General features: G+C 30.5%; 8 protein-coding genes and 1 non-coding gene across 9 annotated transcripts; 5 read left to right on the forward strand and 4 right to left on the reverse strand.

The window, feature by feature from the left end:
* Positions 1–187: 187 nt before the first annotated feature.
* NAEGRDRAFT_66423 (uncharacterized protein) lies at positions 188–3,224 on the forward strand (the record flags this gene model as incomplete). Its single annotated transcript, XM_002678283.1, has 3 exons — positions 188–1,748; positions 1,796–2,814; positions 2,922–3,224. The coding sequence occupies 3 exons, from the start codon at positions 188–190 to the stop codon at positions 3,222–3,224; spliced, it is 2,883 nt and encodes a 960-aa protein (XP_002678329.1).
* A 63-nt stretch (positions 3,225–3,287) lies between these two features.
* Positions 3,288–4,382, reverse strand: NAEGRDRAFT_66424 (uncharacterized protein; the record flags this gene model as incomplete). The annotated part of the gene is made up of 1 exon (XM_002678372.1): positions 3,288–4,382. One exon carries the CDS (start codon positions 4,380–4,382, stop codon positions 3,288–3,290), a length of 1,095 nt encoding a protein of 364 aa, XP_002678418.1.
* Positions 4,383–4,841: 459 nt separating this feature from the next.
* On the forward strand, positions 4,842–6,452 carry NAEGRDRAFT_66425 (uncharacterized protein; the record flags this gene model as incomplete). Its single annotated transcript, XM_002678284.1, has 1 exon — positions 4,842–6,452. One exon carries the CDS (start codon positions 4,842–4,844, stop codon positions 6,450–6,452), a length of 1,611 nt encoding a protein of 536 aa, XP_002678330.1.
* On the reverse strand, positions 6,446–8,535 carry NAEGRDRAFT_79387 (uncharacterized protein). Its single transcript, XM_002678373.1, has one exon. It carries the CDS (start codon positions 8,211–8,213, stop codon positions 6,486–6,488), a length of 1,728 nt encoding a protein of 575 aa, XP_002678419.1. The 5' UTR covers positions 8,214–8,535; the 3' UTR covers positions 6,446–6,485.
* A 2,925-nt stretch (positions 8,536–11,460) lies between these two features.
* Positions 11,461–13,047, forward strand: NAEGRDRAFT_48332 (uncharacterized protein; the record flags this gene model as incomplete). Its single annotated transcript, XM_002678285.1, has 1 exon — positions 11,461–13,047. One exon carries the CDS (start codon positions 11,461–11,463, stop codon positions 13,045–13,047), a length of 1,587 nt encoding a protein of 528 aa, XP_002678331.1.
* Positions 13,048–14,791: 1,744 nt separating this feature from the next.
* NAEGRDRAFT_3144 (uncharacterized protein) lies at positions 14,792–15,494 on the forward strand (the record flags this gene model as incomplete). Its single annotated transcript, XM_002678286.1, has 3 exons — positions 14,792–14,998; positions 15,054–15,292; positions 15,338–15,494. Coding segments are annotated over 3 exons (603 nt in total), but the record flags the coding sequence as incomplete, so codon positions are not given.
* Positions 15,495–15,624: 130 nt separating this feature from the next.
* NAEGRDRAFT_t258 lies at positions 15,625–15,695 on the forward strand. The gene has a single exon. It is a non-coding gene; the product is annotated as a tRNA-Gly (tRNA).
* A 1,894-nt stretch (positions 15,696–17,589) lies between these two features.
* Positions 17,590–18,285, reverse strand: NAEGRDRAFT_3627 (uncharacterized protein; the record flags this gene model as incomplete). The annotated part of the gene is made up of 2 exons (XM_002678374.1): positions 17,590–17,750; positions 17,790–18,285. Coding segments are annotated over 2 exons (657 nt in total), but the record flags the coding sequence as incomplete, so codon positions are not given.
* A 141-nt stretch (positions 18,286–18,426) lies between these two features.
* NAEGRDRAFT_79388 (uncharacterized protein) lies at positions 18,427–21,024 on the reverse strand (the record flags this gene model as incomplete). The annotated part of the gene is made up of 1 exon (XM_002678375.1): positions 18,427–21,024. The coding sequence occupies one exon, from the start codon at positions 21,022–21,024 to the stop codon at positions 18,445–18,447; it is 2,580 nt and encodes an 859-aa protein (XP_002678421.1). The 3' UTR covers positions 18,427–18,444.
* Positions 21,025–23,176: the final 2,152 nt, after the last annotated feature.

Below are 23,176 nucleotides of genomic sequence, written 5' to 3' on the forward strand. Positions count from 1 at the left end.
AACACAAAAACAAAAAATGTCTTCATCTAATACACCAACACATGTTGCTGCCATTGATTTTGGTACCAGCAACACCGCAGTTGCCTACGCAAAAACACCAACAACTTCAAACTCTCATTTTGACATTGTACTATTCCAGTTAGATAAGAACAAGCCCAAAACCAAAACTATTGTTGCTTTAGATGTAATGAAACCTAAAGGACAACAATGTGTTGCCTTTGGTGATCAAGTTAAGAAGAAATTCGAGGATGAAGAATCCTTCCATTCAGATGTATTAGTGTTCGAACATTTTAAAATGCTTCTTCATAACAACTCAAGTGGAAATGAGAGAGATGATGTATGCATTGCTCATAACGGTAAAACAAAACCACTCACTCAAGTGATTGGAGAAACATTGAAATATCTAGTAGATCGGACTGTGGAAGAAATTTCCAGTAAAAGCATCAAAACAGTACAAAAGAAAGATATTATGTGGGTTTTAACTGTACCAGCAATCTGGACATGGAAAGCTAAGAGTATAATGAGGAATGCCATGAGAGAATATGGCCAAATAGAAGAAAAATTTATCATTGAAGCACTTGAACCTGAATGTGCTTCAATTACTTTGTGGCAAGAAAATCCTGAAATTGCCAATCAAAGTAAAACTGCAATGATTGTGGATATTGGGGGAGGAACAGTTGACATTAGTGTACATAAATTGAATACAAAAGAAAAAAGATTAGAGAGTAAATTAGAAGCAAGAGGAGGAGCTTGGGGTGGACGAAACATTGACCGATCTCTATTCGAATTTATGCAAGAAGTTTTGAAGTTTGATTTTACTTCATATAAATTTAAAGAAAATGGTGACTATTTCGATTTAACAGCAAATATAGAAGACTTGAAAGTTTGTTTTGCTAAAGACTTTGATCCAAGAGACTACAAAGACAAGAATGGTAATCTTTCACTCAATCATGACCAAATCAAATATTCTATTGTAAAAAGAATTGAAGAATACAAGGAAAGAACCAAAACCAAACAAGTTGATTCTCTTCAGAGAAAGTATGGAATCAAAATTTCATTTCAAATACTTTTCAGCTTTTATATGAAAATTTTACAAAATATTACTTCTACTATCAATGAAATCATAACACAATTATCAAAGAATAATATAGCAATTGACTATATTTATCTAGCTGGAGGTATGGCAGAGGCAAAAGTAGTTGTCGATGAAATTAAGAATTCTAGTAAGAATAAGCAAGTAGCAGTTGTTACAAATCCTCAGACTGCAATTGTAAGAGGTGCTGTCTATTATGGACTCAATCAAAATATTATCAAAACAAGAGTTTCTACATTTACTTACGGGTTATCTGTGAATGCACCATTCAATCCTGCTATTCATGATACATCGAGAAAAATTATTAATTTTAATAAGGAAGTTATGTGCAAAGATTGCTTTTTAGAAATAGTTAAAATAGGTGAGGAAATTGACACGAATCAAATCAAATCATTAAGTGCTCCTCCAACAACAGTTGATCAAACTGTAATTAATTTTAATATTTTACAAACAAAGAAAAGTAATCCTAAATATGCAGATGAAAAAGATGTTGAAATATTAGCCTCAATTAGTATTGATATTTCGGATTGTTTGCATTTACCAATTGAAAAGAGGACTGTCACTGTTAACTTTATGTTTGGAGCTACAATTATTTATGTGAATGCAATTAATGAAGCTACTGGAAAACAAGAGAATGTCTATATTTCATTTGATTGTAAGTTAATCTCTTTCTTAGAATTTAATAGAAGAAATCTTCACTAGACACTTCCAATAATAATAACACTTCAAAGAGATCTTTAGAAGAGGAATGTACTTCCTCTAAAAAGACCAAATCTAATCCCACATCAACTGATCCCTTAACTTCCATACTTCAGAAAAAAGAAGGAAACAGTCTCTTTAGTGATATTCTGCAAAGAAATTCAAAGAGTCAGCACGTTGCTCCAATATTAGTGAAAGACAATGAAAGTGAAAAATTTGAAGATGAAGTTAAAACGTATGATACTGTTTATAATGGTATTATTAGAGATTATAAACCAAAGGATTTCTTTAGGGCCCTCTTTAGAATTAAGGATATTCCACAAAAATACCTATCAAGTTATTCTGAATTAGCAAAATATTTGACTGAACCTTTCACAAATGTGGAAGACAAAGCAAAAGTTATCTATGCATGGATCACCCATAATATTGCCTATGATGTTTATTCAGCAAGAACCAATTCATATCACAATGATCCAATCAAAACATTTAAAGAAAGAAAGGGTGTATGTGGAGGATATGCTGCCTTATTTCAAGCAATGATGTTTCAATGTGATGTTCCTTCAACAGTTAAAATTAATGGTAGATCTAAATCAGTAGATGGAAATGTAGGATCTCATGCATGGAGTGCTGTTCAATTAGAAAATGGTCAATACTTTCTATTAGATTGTACTTGGGGAGCTGGATTTACTTCATCAGGTATATTCGAAAGACATTTTAATCCAAACTACTTCTTTGTCAATCCAAAAACTCTAATATCTACTCACTTACCTGACAATGATAAATGGCAATTTTTAGAAAAAACAGTAACTCCAGATGAGTATTATGAACTACCTGTAATTACTCAACATGGTATTAATAATGGATTGACTATTATTTCAAACAAGAAAAAGAGTATTCTTTTACAAGATACAAACAGAGGAATTTTGGTTCTTCAAGCCAATCCAAACTTGAATTGGGATGCTGATTTAAAAGATTTGAGTGGAAATTCAATTGCAGACAAAACTTTTGTCTGTATGAATCCAGTACTGCCAATATTCATTACATTATTCCACAAGCTGATAAGGCCTACCGTCTATATCTGTATTTGGATAAGATGTGCGTCACATCATATGAGATTAAAACAAGGAAGGTAACGATTAATGATGTCTTTGTTACTAAATATAAGGGAATGGAAGATGCACGAGTTGGAATTCTCCATCCATTACAAAAGAGATTAGATTCTGATAAGGAATGGACATTTGTGTTAAAAAATCCTCAAGGAAGAGATTTATATTTTAGTTATGATGGGCAGTACATTCCACTTGTAAAAGTGGGAGAATTTCAAGTAATGAAAACAAGAATTCCACCAAATGCCAAACAAATCAGTATTTGTTTTATGGAAGGAGAATATTGGGTAACCATCTGTCGTTATGATGTTCAATTAGTAATATAGCTCAACAAAATTTGATAATCAAGTAATTGTTATTAGGTAATTAATCATTTTGCTCCATGTTGTTTACTTCATTCCATATCTTTTGGAAATGAACTCAAGCATTGCTGTGGATGTTGGTCTGGCAAGATGGTCAAAAACGAGTAGCTTTTTGATGATTGTGGTCATGAAATGATTTGAATAACCTCTAAATGTGTTATTCAAATATTGATTGAGCAGCTCATGAGATGGTATATAACCCAAACAAATAAAGCCATTTGTAACACAAACATCTGTTGCATCTGTAAAGGTTGCAAGAGGGTCAATATCCCATATTTGACACATTATGTTGAAAAATGTAACTCCCAAGCTCCATATATCTAGTTTAGTAGATTTGTGATTCTTTTTCAATGTTTCTGGAGGTAAATAGAGCTTTGTACCAAATAAACTTGAAATACTTCCACTGGCAGAGTCATCTACCAATTCAAAATCTGACAAACAAACATAGACATCTGGTTTGTAATAGCTTACCAGAATATTTGCCTCTTTGATATCGTTATGAGATAGCTCAATATCATGTATGGATTTTAAGCCTTTCAAGTTTTGTACCACAATTTGTCCCAATAGAGCATCACGTTGATTGGAATCAGATTTGAGAATGGGAATGAAACCAAGTAATGACATTTGTAGAAGTGGGCTAATCATTTCCACCTTGTAATGATCTTCAATATATCTATAGTCATACTTTTCAATACGAAGAACGTGAGATGGTTGTGGAATGGTTTGCAGTTTTTTCTTTTTTGAATTCCAGATAATTGTAGAACATTCAATAATAATACTTACAATTTTGTACTCAAGATCCTCAATTGTTGGGAGTTGTCTATATTGTTTCAAAGCCTTTCTTTCCTTAAAGAACTTGTGCTCTATTTCATATACGATCCCATTTGTACCACTTCCAATGAATTTGATTACCTTGTAGAATTGCTTAATTTCATCTGGAAGGTCAATAAATAGTTCTGTTTCTTTGATTGGTTTAATGGGTTGCTCCTCAATCTTCAAGTTGGAAGAGTAAAATTCAAATATAATTGAATCACCAATCTCAGTAAGTTGTTCTTCATTAAAATCAAGAGTTCCAATATTATCAAAGGTACGGTATTGAAAATGACCAAAAACACTATACATCTCTAAAAATACCTTTGATGCTGAATTCTCATCCAGTTTACGATGAATCTTGATACAATCTAATAGAGTTTCAAAATAATCTTCAAGAAAGAGAATGTGTGCACTGTGATGTTTAAGTTGCCTTACTCTTTCCTCATTACATAAATTAGCTAGTACATGAATTATTGAATTCAGTTTTTTCTCAATAGAAACTCTGTTTTGTTCCAATGTTGTCTTGTGATTAAGCAATGTGTAAAGACCGAAACGATTAACCTTGGTCTGTCCAATTATGAACCATAGAGAGAGCTTTTTATCAGCAATGATTTGATCTCTGGTTTTAAGTAATGAACTGTATGATCGATACAACATGTTGAATTGCTCTAGTGAATAGGTAATAACATATTCAATCAAGTCTATTCCTAAATTGATTGGAAATTGTTTTTGTAAAGCAAATCAAAAAGCATAAATATTTAAAAAAAAATGATCAAATCAATTATTGGGAAGAGTTTTCAACTTTCTAAAAGAAATAACACTTTTAATAATACATTAATCAACAATCAACTTTCAAAGCCTTCATTATTGCCACAATTTATTGAATTAATCAATAATCATCGTTCCTTCTCTCTGACTTTATCTTTACATGATGAAGAAAAGGCTTCTCCGATATTATTAAATAATAATCAAACAAATAATTCAACAAGTACAAATAATAATAGTGGAAAAAGTAATTCCGAAGAAAAATCAAGTAAATCCAATAAATCCTCTGATGGAGGTGGAGGTGGCGGTGATGGAAAGAAGAAATCATCTAAAACATTTAGTGTATATATGAAGAAATGGTTAACTTATGGAGTATTAACGACTATTGCAATTACTAGTGTAAATTATCAAGATATTGTAGCAGAAAAGAAGAGTATTGAATGGATTAAAGATGGTTCTAGGAATACTGACAATAATGAGAATCATAGATCCCCTTCATTAAATCATCACCATTTGTGGATTTCTCGAGAGGAAGAAGTAAAGAATTTGGAAAGTTTAATTAGTACTAATCATGATAGAGAAATTGCACCTTCATATATATTGGTAGTTGGAAGAAAGGGAGATGGAAAGTCAAATATTTCAAAGGAACTTTCTAAAAAGATTGGAAAGTCCTGTATTCACATTCAATTCCAAAGAGATATGAAAGAAATTCAAATTGTGGAAGAAATTGCAAAAGCAGTGAGGTATTATCCATTCATGAATAGAAATGATCTACCTCTTCACAAGTATATTGTAAGAAGTTTTTTGGAAATTGTTAGACCTTCAAAACCAACATTTTCTGAAATGACTCATGTATTGAAATCAATAACTTCAAAGATGAAAGATGAAGAATTAGTTCCATATTTTATATTTGATGGAGTGGATACTCTTGTTAAAAAGAATAATGAAAGTGTAGAATTTAATCTCTTACCTGATTTGATTGAGCTTTGTAAAGAAGGATCGACTAATAATTGGTTTGGAAGTGTTTTATTCACAAATGAGGAAGGAATGAAGCATGTACAATCTTCATCTGGTCGTTATGCTATTAGTAACATTTATTATTTGCCTGGAATCAAGAAATTGGATGCCATTTCATACCTCTCTCAATCAACATCACGTGAAAATGCTGAAATTTTGGTAAATGATATTTGTGGGGATCATCTTAAAACAATACTTGATGTTTCTAAAGAATTGAAAATGAATTTATCAAACGAAGAAATTATTCAACACTTTGTGAAATTTGTAAAACAAAATTTAAGAGGTCTAGAGCTAGGTCAAATACCCAATAATAAGGAAGCATTTGCCGTTTGGAATCTTTTATATTACATGTCAAAGAATGGAGGAGAATGTACCATCAGTGAAGCCTCAATATGTATTGGATATGAAAACAAACCATTACAAGTCATCATTGAGAATCTTATTTCAAGAGATTTGATTCGTACCAAGGCTGATGGACAACTTTCGTTTTATAATAATGCCGTTGGTTATTTAGTGAATAGATCTAGGTCAAGAAATGTTGATCTATTCCACAAGTTCGACAAAGTGCAACCAAAAGAAAGAATTTTAGATTTTTAAATAAATTATAATTTTGTATTTTTTTTAATTTTTTTATAAAAGACCTTTGAAAATGTCATTGGCACCATCATCAGTCGGTAAACTAAACATAATGTTAGGATCAACTGAGTACAATTTGGTGATGACATAATTAATCATTTGTCTCTTCTTTTGCTCGTCTGTGTTTGTTTGAATATAATCAAAAACACTTGTTGTAACTTGTTTAAAGTCATCAAAACTGGAAATCTTAACCTTTTGTGGGCTTGATTGAGGTGTTGTTGTTGTGGTAACTGTATTAATTTCTGCAGCTTCTTCTTCCTTTCTCTTTCTTTTGGAAGCTTGTTTCTTAGTCTTGTTCTTAGATGGTTTTCTGGCTAAAACCTTGAAGGAAGCAGATTCCTTAATGAGGATTGGGTTATCCAAATCAGATTCAATAAAGTAGGAAACTCTGAAAGCAAATTTACAATTACCATGATGATAACTACAATCTGTGAACTTAATCTTCATACTTGTTGAAGCAATATTTTCGTTAGCATTTCCCTTTGAAACGTTGGATTCTACAACACCTCCCAGAATAGTCTTACCGTTCTTTAAAACTTCATTCTTATTATCTGGGTGAATGATTTGTACACGACAGAAGAGTTGGAGATCATTATCAGATTCGTTCAAAAATTTAAGACACTTAATTTCATGTCTCATCTCATATTTGATAGAGCTATACAATTCACTTTCTACAATAGAATCATTTCTTGGACCAGAATCTCTTGTTTCTAAATAAATATTAACTTGAACATTTGAAGAATCAAGAAAATCTCTATTAACATGACAATTTGACCATTCACGATTCTCTTCACATTCTGAAGTATTATCACCTTCCTTTTTACAATCCATTGGTTTAGAATCACTATCATCTTCAATTTCTTCATCTTCAGTATTATTTGCATTGGTATTTTGTACATTTTGACTTGTTGTAGTGGCAGTATTAGTTTGAACATTACTAACAGTATTATTGTTAGAATTTGTAGATGATTGTGTGATGACTGTAGCAGGATTGTTAAGTGAGAGTTGTTGAGCTGTGGTGGTAGTTGTAGAGCTAGCAGTTGGAAGGGAATGTTGGAGATGTGAATGATTTAACAATTGTTGTTGTTGCTGTAAGAGTACAGCAGCAGCAGCGCTTTGATCGTACAAAGCAGCTAATGGAGTATGGCTTGAGAAATGAATTGGGTGAATTGGATGACTCAAAGGATGATATAAATATGGAGAATATTGACTTGGATAGTAATGATATGGATGATGACCAGCAGCTGCTGATAATAAAGCAGCATTATTTACAATAGAATTACCACTTGTACTTGTTGTAGTATTATTAGATTCTACATTATTTGTTTGACCAGAGGCTAACATTTGAAGAGTGGCTTGATGATGAGTATGATCAACAGCATTATTCAACTCTTCCAAAAGTAATTGTGTAGTGGACATTTGAGTTGTAGCATTAGGATGAACAAAAGATGCCAAGTGGTGATGACTATTTGCAGATAATGGTGTTGTTGGATCAACAGTATTTGGGTGCATATGAGAAGCTCCCATCATTAAACTAGCATGTTGTAAATTTTCGGTGCCTAACATTTGCATCAACTCATGATAATTAATTCTCTTATCGTGAACAGATTCTACAACTGGTGTAGTAGAAGATCCATTGTTAGTATTCGTAGTATTATTATTATTATTATTGGATGAATTAGTAATATTAGATGCTGATAACGAACGACGAGGTTGTTGCATATTGTTAGATTATTTGTGGAGTTGTTTGTTGTTGGGTTTAATAAGATTGAATTCTCTCTCTACTTGTAAAGAACCAAATATAATTTCGACAATGATGGGCAGGTTAACACACTTTTAACGTTGATAGAATACTTTCAAAGAAGTAATATATAAATAAACAGGTTGAATGATTAATTATATGGGTGATTGTGATTTATCAGGGCTTTGCCGAGAGTAAAAAGTGGTATCTTTGTTTGAGTGGTGTGATCGCTGAACAGCAGGTTATGTCGAATATATTTGTGTTCTTTGCAAAGAGGAGGTTTCAATGCAAATTATTTCTTTCAAAATAGATAAATCCCACTGGAGCGTTTTAAAGATTTTTAACCGATTGTTTTCTAGCCTTGAACCTTCATAAAATTAAAAATAGTTTTGCCTTTCAACTAAAAATACATTTTTGATTTGTTTTGTTAGTGGCGCCAATTGCATTTCTTTGAAATTCCGGGTTTTCCGTGTATTACAATTAAGCTTTTTTATTGGGCCGTAGATGATCAACAAAATTCACACAACAGGTGTGCTTGTGAAAAAGATAAAAGACTTATTGGATTTATTTGTTAAAGTTCAGATGTTGTCCATATATACATTCTGTAGCTACACAACTGTTGTTGCAATTACTGCAATACAAATGAATAAAGGGCATGTGGGTTTTGGTTATTTGAAAGACAATTTTATGCCATGTGCAATTTATTTGTTGAGGATTGAGTCTATTGGAAAAATGTGAAATTCTGCAATAAATTGTTGAATTGGTATTAGGATTGAAAGGTCCATTTATTCGTTAACGAATCCTTTCGATTCTAACTATGTGAATTTATTCATTTAAAGATGTATCCTCAACGATTAGTTTCATTTAAAGCTCCGTCTCACTTGAGATGCAACATTGTTAACGATACAAAAGATATTTTGCAGAATTGGAAATACTACGAATTACAGTATCTACGAATTTTATTTACAATATATTCTATAATTTACAATCCTTTAACTCCAAAGGAATCAATGATGAATGACCTACGTTGTGAGAAAATGTGAATAAATGACATGCAACTGTCTGGATGTATCAGAATTTTCAAATTGTGGAATTGTTGTTTCATAATCTCGTAGATAAATTATCTTATTGTCAGAATCGGTTTTTTGCTTCTTTTCTGGCATACCTAAATTCTTCTTGGAACCAATAACAATATCTCTTCTATTGAGTTTGGTTATGAAAAGACGAATATCAATAAGTGTAGACCAATAGAGTCCTAGGGATGGTCTAGTAATTTCACTTGGTGTTACTCTAAAGTAAGATCTCACTTTTGAAATGTCTCCAATCATAAAATCATCCTCATCATTATCCTCTTCTTCATCTCTATGTATTTCCTTAGGCATATTATAAATGTATGAACTATGAGCTTCTTCATTATTAAGACTTTCATTTCTATGAGATTGATGATATCTTTTCGTAGCTTCATTTTCTTCTTGGAAGAATGATGTTACTTGATTCAAAACTACAAATAATACTCTATATTTGGTTGCTAAATATTTCATGGCTTGTATCTGATTCTGTAAAGATCCAGCTCTTTCTATTGTTGAATTGGCAGATGAATCTCTATACAGCATACCCATAGAATCCAATACAACAACCTTTATACCTCTCTTTTCAATTTCATTCTCCAACATGGTCATTGAGTGATGATTCTTTCTAACCAATACTTCATCTAATTCTTCTTTAGTCACAACCTTTTTCTGTATTATATTATCTAAAAGGTATGATGTTTCAATAGTCTTGTCAATATTATGTTGTTTGTAATACTCATTACATTGTCTAGCTCTGGCTTGTGCCATTTCATCCAATCTCTCTACAGGATTTTGTTCAGAAAATAAATAAATAGATTTAGAATTTAAACCTCCAAATTCTTCTGGTAAAACTGATTGTAAACATAATTGGAGAGCTAATTGAGTTTTACCACTACCTGCCACACCTGATAATTCAACAACAAATCCTCCACTTGTTTCCTTGAAAGGAATTCCAAAGATGCAATCCTTCTTACTTATTGGTGTTTCGAATAGTGAATCTAGTACTTCGTCTCCAAGTGATAAAAATTTTGGTTTTGAATTTGTATCATTTTGAATTTCTAAAAGTGATCTAGGTGCTCTCAATAAAACCTGTTGTGCAATATCATGGAATATAATATCGACATGCTCAGATATGAATCCTTTGTGTTTAACAGGTAATGATTGAAGATGATGTAAAAATTCTCTTTTGAAATTTTCTCTATCAATGCAATATTTTGACAAAAAAGTGAATAAATATATACAATTCATAGCTCGGAAGGTTAATTTTAACTGTTCTAGTGTTGGAAATGGTACATAGAATTGATCATTATTTTCATCTACAAAAGCTAAAGGAGGGAGTGGATAATCTGTATCAAAGAATGATTGTAAAATTTCCAAAATTGTTTTGTTTTGTACTTCTGATGAAAATCCATCTTGATAATCGTAATTATTTCTTGTTTCATTTGTATAATCATCATAGGTTTCCTCTTCCACAGATTCTTGTAATTCCTTGGTATCAGATTTTTCCAATTCCTCATCCTCCAACAATTGTTCTAATAATTCGTCATCGATCATTTCATCCCTATTTAACATTGCTAATGCAGATTCTTCTTCTGTTGTGGTAGTAGAAACTTGTTTGGTATTTTCTTCTTCACCACCCTCGTCTTCAATAATATTTGGTGATTCGGGAACACTCTCCATAGAGGACATGATGAAAGGCTTGTTTTCTTGGAGCTATTTTTTTATGTGATTTGGTTATTTTAATTTCCATCAAAAATTGGAAAATAATAACTGTCAAGTTTTCTTAAGAGAACAGTCCAACTTGAATATTGAAGAACAAAATATTCTTGTTTGTTAAGTATTAAATTAACTTTTTGATAAGGCTTGATGATGTTTATGTTCGTTAAAAGTTTTCCCGCTCTTTTTTAAATTAAATAAAAATCATAAAAAAATGTTCAATAACAACACTTCTCGATCTTTTGTATATAATAACAATAATCAGGACTTACTATTCGGTGGTGGTGGAAATAATCAAGTATCATCATATTTGAATAGGAATGAACCTACAAGAGAGTCATTGAATAACAGTATTATGAAATCTAATTCCAATAATAATAGTATGCTTGGTGGTGGTAATAATTTGAGACAATCACTGGGAGGAAATAATAATTATTTATCAATGTTCCATGATGATGATGATGAAGATGTATTTGATACAGCAGGTATTAACTCTCAACCTATGATGAGTAATAATTCCTTCTTAAATTCGGGACAACATAATGTTTTAAATAATACAATGAATAATAATAACAATTTGGATAATAGTAAATTAAATAATAGTAGATTTACTCATCAGACATCTAATTTTAATAACACTAGCAAATCCTCAATGTATGGTGGTGGCCTACCATCTTCTCAACCTTTTGCTAATACATCCTTCAAATCTTATTCAATGAACAAACCTACTGGTATCTTTTTATCAAATAGAGAACAATTACCTCAATGTATGGAATATATCAACAATAAGATTAGTAACACTATGGCTTTATTGCCTTTAATGTCATTTTATAGTGAGGCTAATGCTATGAATTCATTTAGATTGGATTTTAATAACTCTGATAATGATATTTTTGTTGTGAATGTACTTTATTACCTTTTAAAGGAAAGAGAAGATGATTCAGCTTCAAAAGTTACATTACAAGACAAAGTTAAAAGATTACAATGTGATCAAAGTGCTCTTCAGTTGAATAATAACAAATTGGAACAAAAAATTGTTGAACTACAAAAACTTTACAACCTCGAACAACAAAAACATACAACACTTCAAAAGGAATCAAGAATGAAATTGAAAAAATTGGAAACAGCAAAAACAGCTTTGGAATCTCAAAATAAGAATATTCAACAAAAGTGTGATCAATATGAACACAATCTGATAAAAATGGAAAAGGAAATGGATAAATTAAAGCAACAAATGACACACAAATTGAATATGCTTCTCAATATGAATTTATATGGAAGTAATTTAAATTCAAGCAAAGTAGATGTAATTAATCAAACAAATCATCCTGCAATTTCATCACCAGCCATAACACTTTCACCACATCATAACAAATCTTTTGCTTGGAAACATGGTTTGGAAAGAAATGAAGATATTCTCTATCAAAATGTAGTTGAAGCATTTAAAGATGAAAAACAAGAAATTCTTGCAGAGAATCAACAACTCAAGAGGTCATTAAAACAATTGAATGGAGAGTTGAATAATTTGAGACAACAGTACTCAATAACAGCACCTCTATTTGATAGTCTTAAAGATGGGCAATTCGAGTTACCATACCATCTTGCCCAAGAAGAAATTGAATCAGCCATTAGAGATAAGATTCAAGATATAAGTAATATTATGGGAAAGTCTTCGCATTTAGGAGGTGGAGGAGGCATGCACAGTTTAGATGCTGATGTTGATGATATTGACTTGACTGATCCTGTTTCTGTTAAAATAGCATTAGACTCATTGAGGAATCAGTGCAATGAATATAGGAGACAATTAAATTCGAGACTAGAACATTACCCCTTCCAACACACATTTTCAACAGCATCATTGGGTCAAAATAGGAGTGAATCATCGCCGACCTTCCCAACCAACATTCCAAGATTACACACTGATGACCAAAATCTTGAACAATTAATGTTAGACACTAATGAAATTCCACTCGATGAAGATGTGGCAGTTTCTGCACATAGTATAACTACAAACTATAATTTCCTCTAGCTTACTAACTTGAAAACTAATCTAACGAACAAGTGAATCAAATAATTTTCACTAACTTTATTTCTTTAATTCATATTGATTGTCATAGTAATAAATTTCCTGTCTTGGATAATTAGAAGTTGGTTTTTCCACTTGAATTCTAACATGTCTTAAAAGATAGACTAAATATCCTATTATTGAAACAACTACAAATGTTAAATATTTTCTCTTATTTGGTAAGGCTGGAACAAGTTGATGTGTTGTTGATCTTTTAGTATTTAAATTTTGAATTGGTGTAATATTATTAACCATAGAAGAAGAATCATGTGATTTTGATGATAAATTATTTTGATATTGAATGAAATATTGATTTGATTCATAAATGAATTCATCATGTATAGTACTTAACCATCTCTTCAAATTTGGATATCTATTAAAAATTTTAGTTACTAAATTATTTTCTAATGAATCGTTTGAATTAGATTTTACAATAGAAATAGATGTATGATAAATTGTACTCAAATATCCATATACAATTGTATCTAATGTGGAAGGATTATGTCCATAAAAATACTTGTTATCACTTCCTAATAACATATTTAAAGAATCCAAACATTCAATAAATAATTTAACACTAATTTTTTCGTCATGAGTTATTAAACCTAAATGATTCATTGTTTCTTCATCTAAATTTTTAAAAGTTTTACTTGATATTAAATTTTTATAAAGTTGAACATGTTTGTTTCTATCAGAATAAGTATGAATCCATCTAGAAATAACAGACATGTTACTAAAATATAAACTTTTTGTATAGGATTTGAAAATATCATCTCTATTCCAAAAGTAATGTAAATAAAAAGGTAAACATTTTTCATGTACAATATTAATAAAAGCTTCAATTTCTGTTTGAATTTGTTGTAAACTTGTTGAAGTATTTTCATTCAATGTCAAATTTGAATCTAAATTTTCTCCTTTACTTTTTAAGTAATTTAAAATTTCATTCATTCCATAAATTACAACGTTATTTTCACTATAAGAATGAACAAGTATTGGAAAATGAATATCGTTAGATGAAATATGATTAGCATAAATAGATGATAATATACATGATGGTTCCATAATCTTAATTTTATATTTAATATTAGAAAATACCAAATAGGCATTAATTATTGTTGAATAAATATCAATATTAAACAAATGTTCGTTATCACTTGTTTTATTATTTAATAAATCCGAATAACTAATATATAATGTAATAGAATTTTCTTCTCTATCCGATGATGATGAATCGGCTACCATTTGATGATGCGAATAGGAGGAGGAAGAACCACCATGTTGTTGATGATAAAACATTTTTTTTAAAAAGGCTTTTCACCACTAAAATCAAAGCCTTGTTTTTAGCATGCTTCTCTTTGGAAAGCCTTTATTCAATCAATTTATGAAGGCTGTTTGGTTGTTGAGGTTTGAAATTGAAAAAATGCCACCATCGGATTCTGCAGTTTTTAAATTTAATTTCATGGTTAATGATAATGATAGTGATGATGATGATGACGAGAATAATTCATCGGAAGAGAGTAAATTTGCTCCAACCATTGAAAAGAATGAAGAAATGAAGGATAATGTAGAATTGGAACCATTTAAAATCATTAATTACAAAGATTTAAATACAAGAAAACAATATAATGAACATGTTCATACTTGGAAACATTTAAAATTTATTAATGTTACATCAATTATTTCAAATCATGTTTCTCAACAATTAAATACAGATTTAGTTAAATATAAGTATGAAGGTGGATTTAAATTATGGGAATGTTCGGAAGATTTAGTTGAATTTATGACAAGTAATTTGAATTTTGTTGAAGAAAATGTAAAGAATAAGAATATATTAGAATTAGGATGTGGTCATTCTTTACCTTCTATTCATTGTTTATTATATTGTAATGCAAATATTTGTGCTTTTCAAGATTATGTATGTTTTTTAATATTATTCCATATTGTAATATTAATATTAATAATATTAATAGAATCATGATGTTATTGAAAATTTAACAATACCTAATATTATAGTAAATTTGAATGATGAAAAACTTTTAGATAAAACAATGGAAAGATGTGAATTTTATTCTGGTGATTGGGGTTTCATGTCTGAACAACAATTGAACAAATTTGATTTAATTTTAATGAGTGATACTATTTATCATGTTGATTCCTATGATAGATTATATAGAGCTATTAAATCATCTTTAAAGAAGGGTGGAAAAGTGTATGTTTTTTATTGTAATATTAATAATTTATTGTAATGATATAGATTGTGTGGAGCTAAATCATATTATTTTGGATGTGGTGGAAGTACTAAACAATTTAAGGAATTTATTCAACAAAAAGAAGGTTCCAATGTAAAGATTGAAACTGTTAAGGATATTATGGATGGAACTTCAAATGTTCGTGAAATTTTACTTTTTACTTTCAATTAAAAGAAAATACATTTCAATTATTTAGTATCTGTTTTTGCTGCAAGTAGATTATTCCTTTCGCATACTTTCTCATACTGGCATTGAACTCTGATAGTCACGAACTTATGATTGAATATAAGAAGCGTCGATGGTTTAGTGGTAGAATACGGCGTTGCCATCGCCGTGACCCGGGTTCAATTCCCGGTCGACGCATTCAGAATTAATTTTTACTTTTATCTCTCACAATAAATTATTAAAATTTTTATTTTAAAAACTATACATTCACATCTACCAGAAACTCAATTTTTACATCTTCAATCGTTATATTCATTGAATAAATCATCAAAGTTTTGACCCCATTTTTTAATAAATATTAAAAAAAATAAAATTCTAATTTTAAAAATAAAAAAATAAAAATGATATCATCCAAACAACAAGCAATTTCATCATCTATTAATGAACAACAACAGCAATTTGTCGATCATTTAGCATCATTAGATTATGATCCGAGCAGAGAAATACATTCATCTATTAGTTCTCACAATAACAAACAAGATAATGAATATCATGATGATCAAACATTGTTATCTGATCTTCCACCGGAAATAATTTCATCAATATTTAGTTTTATTCCATTATTTTCATCAACAACAATGACATCCAATCTAGATTTGATGGATAATTGGCAAAATGAAGAAAAACAAAATTCAACCATTTCATCAATTTTATCAAGTTGTAAATTATTTAAATTATTAATAGAACAAGAATGGAATAATAAATTGGATAGAAATGTATATATTCAAACAAAAAAGGAAAATTATGAATTTTCACAATTAAAAATACAATTACAATATTATGAAAAATATTATGGAAGTTTATTTGATAAAAAATCTAGAATGGTACCAATAATGAGAATTATAATTATTTTATTATGTTTATTTGGTTTTTATGATTTTAATTTTTCAATTCAATTTATGTATATTCCCTTTTTTATACATATAATACCATTTACTGTATATTCCTTAATTGGGTATTGGAAATATAAAAGAAGATTTACAACATTTCCATTAAGATTAAGTTTAAATCATTTAGCTAGTTCACAGATTATGTATTTATCTTTAATCAGTTTTACAATTTCATATGTTACATTATTCTATGGTGGAGTTTATTATAAATTGAATTATTTAAATAATACAAATATAGAAAATACTATTCATGGAAATTATATTTATTTTAAATATGAAATATATGTTGGATTAATAATTAGTATTTTAATTGGAATTTCTTTATTAGATGTTTGTTTAATTGCTATTAGAAAATATTCCAAAACTAGACATTTTTTATTACTATTAATAGTTATATTACCATTGTTATTATTTTATTCATGTATTATAATTGGTAAATTTATTACATTTTCATATATTATACTTTCTATTTTTTGTATAACAGCAACTATTGCATTAATATATTTAGAAAGTCAAAAAAAGGAAAAATTATTATCATTATTTTGTATTTTATCATTTTTATGTATTTTAATTTATTTAATTTTCAATTCATTACCATATTTTGAATATGTTATTATTATATCACAATTATTATTTAAATTCTATGTTGGTTATTATGGAAAAAATAATGAATTTGAATGTTACTGTGAAAATTGTAAATATAAAGTTGTACATTTATAGAATTTTATTAAAATATATATATGGAAAGTTCACCGATTTGTTTTTTTCAAAATGTTGGAAACTCTAACACAACAAATAAATTCCTGCGAGGTCCTAACAAAAGTGATTGTACGAAACTTTAAATGCAATCGAAAAATCCATTCAGCAACCTAAATTTGAAACGTTACAGACATTCTTAAAATTGTAACTCGCTAGAAACGGTTATGCATGAGTTTGATGTAAATCACTCATTTCAAATATTTGAGAAACTAAGAATTGAGATAAGAATGAAATATATTGAATTAAAATTTGTAGTACTCTTTCACTAATTGTGTAACAATATTTTGGAGCTCATTGTAAAAACCAACAAAGAAATGATCAGATCCATCCATAGGAATTAGTTCATGAGAAAATTTAGAACCAAGATTCTTTTCCTTAACTTGATTTTTGAAAAATTCGTGGAATTGTTGAGAATCTGAGAATGGAATCATTGAATCTCTATCACCATGTATTGAGTAGACACGCAATGGATAATTTTCTTGTAATTGAATCTTGGTATCGACCTTCCCACGTTCTTCAAGAGCTTGCTTTGTAACATAAAGCTCTTTAATAATATCAGTTGAGCAAACAGTTACTGAGCCACCAATGGTGAAAGTTTTCCATAAGAAACGACCACTCTTTGCCAATTCTTCTCTTTCACTTTCAGTGAATCTATTAATTGGAGTATTACTCATATCAAATCTTCCACATAAATTCACAACAATTCCATTTTGTACATATTGGGGATACTTGTTTGAGTATAAGAGAACAACATTTCCTCCTTTCGAATGTCCACAAAGTGAAATTTGCTCATATTTCAAAGTATCTTTGAGATACATGACAATGGAGTGAAGATCTTCAACTTCTTTATAATAATTTGAATAGGAAAATTCACCTTCACTTTCTCCATTACCTGAAAAATCAAATCTAAATGTATCAAAATGTTCATCAAATAATTTAGGGAATATTAAATAGTTTTTATGGCAAGCCAAACCATGACAAAGAATTAGAATTGGTTTTTTGGTAGTACTAGCTGATGATGATTCATTGGCACCTTGTCGGAGTATTCCGAGCATGGTCTCATTACTAGAGTTTTTAACGTGATGAATGGATTCGTGGAAGGTTTGAGTTGTGGCCATTTTTTTTCTAGATTTGATTGAGAAATTGATTTGGTTTCGGAGCATTAAATAATATTCGCCTCTACATTTGTTGGGTTCAGAAAAAGTTGAAAGTTTGTTGTTCGAAATCAAGTGATGTTGTTATTTCTCAATTGTTGAATTGAGTTTGAGTTTGACAATTTCCATCTCTGATTTGTGAACTCGCCTTACTTCCTCTTTCATTTCCTTATATTCTTCTGATCTGAGGAATCTGCTGTATGTATCCATCATGACTCCCTTTACTTGGATGAGAAGATCATCAAAGAATTTTTCTCCTTCTTCCAAATCGTACATTAAGCTTGCTAGTGTTGGTGATGTTTTGTTAACTTGATCTGATATTTCAGATTGCAAGTAGGAATCACTCTTTCTTCTATTACTTTTAAGGAAGGTATGATCTTCGTGGAAACTCATATCTTCAAGGCCATCCTCATCCATATCATGAGATGTTGCCAAATCATCTTCTGTATTGTCACCGGTTGAACTCGAGTTGCTTCCTTCACTCGTTACATTACTTCCATAAGGGTCAGATTTGGAATTATCATCACTTCCAGTACTTGAAGTACTTGGATTCTTTGATTTGCATTTTCCTCCATGATGACTGTCATTATCCAGAAACAATACTTCCATTTCAGAGTCACTTCCATCAGATAGGGCATCCTCATCATGTTCGTCGCCATTTGAGTGTGTGCTGGCCTTTCTATGTTGTGGATATGAAGTTCTATGAATATAATCTTCCATATATTGCTTTTCTTCTCTTTCTTTTTCCATCTCGTAATCTCTAAGTTTATAGTATTTATCAAGGAGCTTTTTTCTTTGAACTGAAGATAAATTGACTTCAAAAGGAGCACCATGAATAATAAATGTATCTATCACATACTGTCTCATAATCTTGGATTTTTTCAAATCAACCTTAGCTTCAGGTAAATAAAACCTTGTCAAATAAATATACAATTTCACATTTTCCAGTGAGAGTTCTTTGCTTGCAAATTTCATGAAATATTTGAGAGCGTAATCGTTTTGAAGTACATCCTTAAACTCTGATTGCTCAGCTCCAGCAAGATTAGCAAGACTAATCATGAAATTATTTGTTCTTGGTGAAAGAACTGCCAAATCTGATTGAGAGCCTCCTTTAATAACATCCAAAAGAGTTGTATCTGTTGGTACTTTGTATTTTTGACCTGAAGTTTTTTGAAGAGGTGTATTAAATAGGGCAGAAGATGAGGATGAGGTCTTTAACTCTGGTTCTCGATTCTTGATTTCCTTCCTTTCCTTATATAAAGTATCTGTTTTCAATTCAAGAAAATCAATAACTTTCTTTTGATGATGAATATTTGCAAGCATGTGGCTGTTAGATTTTTCCAAATGTTTCATCTTTTCCTCTAGAATGTGAAATTTCTTTTCCAAAGAAGAATAATCCTTTTTAAAGCTGGAATTTACACTATGACCATACTTTTGAAGAGTTCCATGAATGGATTTGTATAAATCATAGATATGATGATGAGCTTCGAATATTTCTTGATTAATTTCACTACTTTTAGATACCTTAACCTCATCCACTGAGTAAGGTACATTGAGACGTTGTTGAATCACATCAGCCTCTGCATGTGAAGAGGAGGTGCTATTAGGTGACATTAATCTATTTCCAGATCTATTGTTACTATTTGTTGGTATTTGAGAAGATGAAAAGGGCGATGGTGGAGAACTTCCTTGTGGTGTTGATGGTTCTGATGGAGTTTTTGGTGTTTGAATTTGTCTTCTCATAACACCCATAAATCTGTACTTGTCTCTATCAGTACTGCCTGGAATTTCTCCAAGAGACAATCTTACTTCTGCCACTTGACCATTAGATAATTTGGCAGGAAGAGCACGAGGTTTACCAATCAAATGTTTGTTTCCAGTTTTTCTAAACCTTTGCATAAATTCATCGTGATTTTTAGCAACTTCGAAAGGCATTAGGATTTTGATATCCTTTCCAATAATATCTTTTTTCTTATATCCAAAAAAGCTCTCTGCTTGTGTATTGTAAGCTGTTATAGTTCCATAAGCATCACTCACAATAACAATATCAATCATGGCCTCAATAGTTGATAAAATGGCATTTGCTTGGGTTGATGTTGGATTATTGAGAGCATCTGAAGCTGTTGGTACTTGAGGTTTTTTCTGCAAGTATTGGTTAAGAAGATTCATCCACAATTTCTTTTCTTCTGCTGATGTTGCCATAAGAAACCTTGGTGACAGTTTCTTTTTATCTATTGTTGATGATGATTTTGCTGTTGTTGTTGGGTGTTGTTTCTCGTTTAAAAACTCATCCATTTCCTCTATAATTTTGGCTGCATGCTCATCGTCGATTTTTGGTGTCCTTGAAATATTCTTATTTGGATTTTCATCAAAGAAGAAACCTATTGTGTTCTTCTTTCCGGTCATATCATCGGAAGAAATTATTTGGGTAACGACAATATCATATCTTTCAATATTGTCATTGGTGTTGAGTGGAAATACTTCTCTCACCTCAACTTTTCCACTCGAAGGATGATGTTTCACTCTGTAAACACAATTACCATCAAACATGTAGGAATGTACTTTCCATGATGAGAATAAACTATTCTTTTGTTTAAAGGCTCCTTGTTTGATGATAGTCTCTGTTGACTCTATAACATCTCCTGCTTTTACAACTGGTATCATTGTTGAAAAGCCTATCAAAATTGCAAAATTGTTTTCTTTCTGACTAAAACAGTAGTTTCGAATATGTACACCCTTGCTGAAGTGAATCTTTTTCAGATATTCGAGCCTAATTTGTGAATTGTTTGTTCAACTTCCTTTCTTCCGTATCAATGTGTGTGATATTTGTAGTGTTGATGTAAAGTGGAAGAATCTCTGTTGTGTGAATATGTTTCTTTTTTTTACGTATTTCATCGCACGAAGAAAGAGGCTATAAAAATTTGGATAAGGAAAGAAGGAGTTTGGAAGGGCCATCACGTGTTACTGAAAGAATGATGGCACAACCAAGTTAATTGGATAACACTCACACTTTCAGATACAACTTTACAGAAATTCCTTATGTTTGTGTTGGTGGTAATGTGGTTTCCTTGATTACACTATTTGAAATGTGTTTACAAACCGTGGTTGTTTCTACCTTTGGACAATTGTGTAATTGTATAATTTTAGAAATAATAGTGGCCTGATGTAATGTCAGTTCAAATCGCTTGGTATTTTGCCGGATATCGAATTGTTGCCACTTGACAATGAACAAAATGTGAGTTACATTTTAGGAAGTGGTTGAGAAAGGTATTCGAAAGATGTGTATTAATTCCTTAATGTGTCCAATAAGATATTCCCTTATTGTTAGAATGAGAATAATAATCGATTACTGATTGACATTACTTTGTTTACCGTAATAAATCTAACCTCTTACTGAAGATCCTTTGATTTGGACCACCTCCTTAAACCATCAGGTACTCTGGATACAATATACAACAATGAAGGAATGCAAAGTGGATTCTCCATAGAAATCATTCCGATGCTAAAAGACGAATAAGATGTTTGCTCGATGGTAATAAACGGACATTAAACTACAACGTCTTTGGCTACAACGTTAAGATTTTTTTTCGAATTGCTTGAAGAGCGCCAAATAGTATTTTCCCTTATGCTCACAATCAATTTAAAAAGAATATTCAAAAAAACAAAAGGCTTCAAATTCTTCTTCAAAAGTAACATCAAACTCTCTGATTTGTGTTATTATTAATTTGGAATTTTTATAGATAGAATATATTATTGATTAATTGTGTTGATGATAAGAGGAGCCTTTCAACCGGTTGAATCTTCTTCATCTGTGTTTGATGATGAATCATCACCAGCCTTGTCTTTCGGAGGAATGTTGAATTGGAGTGATGATGAAGAAGATCATCAGATGGAGAGAACAATTCTTCGACCACATTCAATACGTTCATTTGCAAGGGAAATTGATAATAATAATGATGGACAGGATCATGAGGATTTGAAAAAGACAACATCCCAATCAACTATGATTGAAAATTACTATCATCAAACTTGTACAACACTTGCTAATAGAGATTTGGATAGTTGGGATGCTGATGATGTACATGCTAACTGTCTGTTGAGATTATTACCACCAGAAATGTGTTATTTGATTCTGACGTTTGTAGATTTTCAAACACTTTTGAATTGTCAACTTGTATCAAGAGAATGGTATCAATTTACTAATAACTGCGAGATTTGGTCTCCTTTTTATCATTTGAAGGGATATTCTCCCAGAAATTCATTTGACGAAACTCAAGGTGTGACTAACCGTTTAACAATGAATGAGTTTACAATATTTGATAAGGATGGAGGAGTGGTAAATCCAAGACAAAAACATCTCTCTGAAGAATACCTATCATGGATGCTACAAGAAAGAGACTTTGATGAATCGCCAAAGTCTGAACCTGGAGGATCAGGTTATCGATCATTGTTTTTATACAAAGCCTCACAACGATTCGAAAAAAAGACGAGAAAGAATGAATTAATAGACATGTATTATAACTTGAACAGATTGGTAACTTATTTACCAGCATTGAAAAGAATCAGTTATTGGTGCTTCTCAATTGGTATTTTGATATTTTCGATTTTATTTCCTTTATTAATGGATGATGAAGGAAAATTCAAGAATATTGAGAATTTAGGATTTTATTATTTTATTTATGTATTAGCTTGCTATGGTCCTGTATTTATTGGGCATGCTAGTTGTTTGGTATTATGTTATTGGGTGTACAGGAAACATGTGAATCTTTCATATCATGACCAAAGTGAAAGATTGCTCATATTTTCAATGACTAAT

Source organism: Naegleria gruberi (assembly GCF_000004985.1).
Source record: "Naegleria gruberi genomic scaffold NAEGRscaffold_18, whole genome shotgun sequence".
NCBI classification, from domain to species: Eukaryota; Heterolobosea; class Eutetramitea; order Acrasida; family Naegleriidae; genus Naegleria; species Naegleria gruberi.

What these genes read in the sequence shown, in the direction of transcription:
- NAEGRDRAFT_79387 (XM_002678373.1), bottom strand. Translation starts at nt 8,213, where the DNA reads ATGCAACAACCTCGTCGTTCGTTATCAGCATCTAATATTACTAATTCA.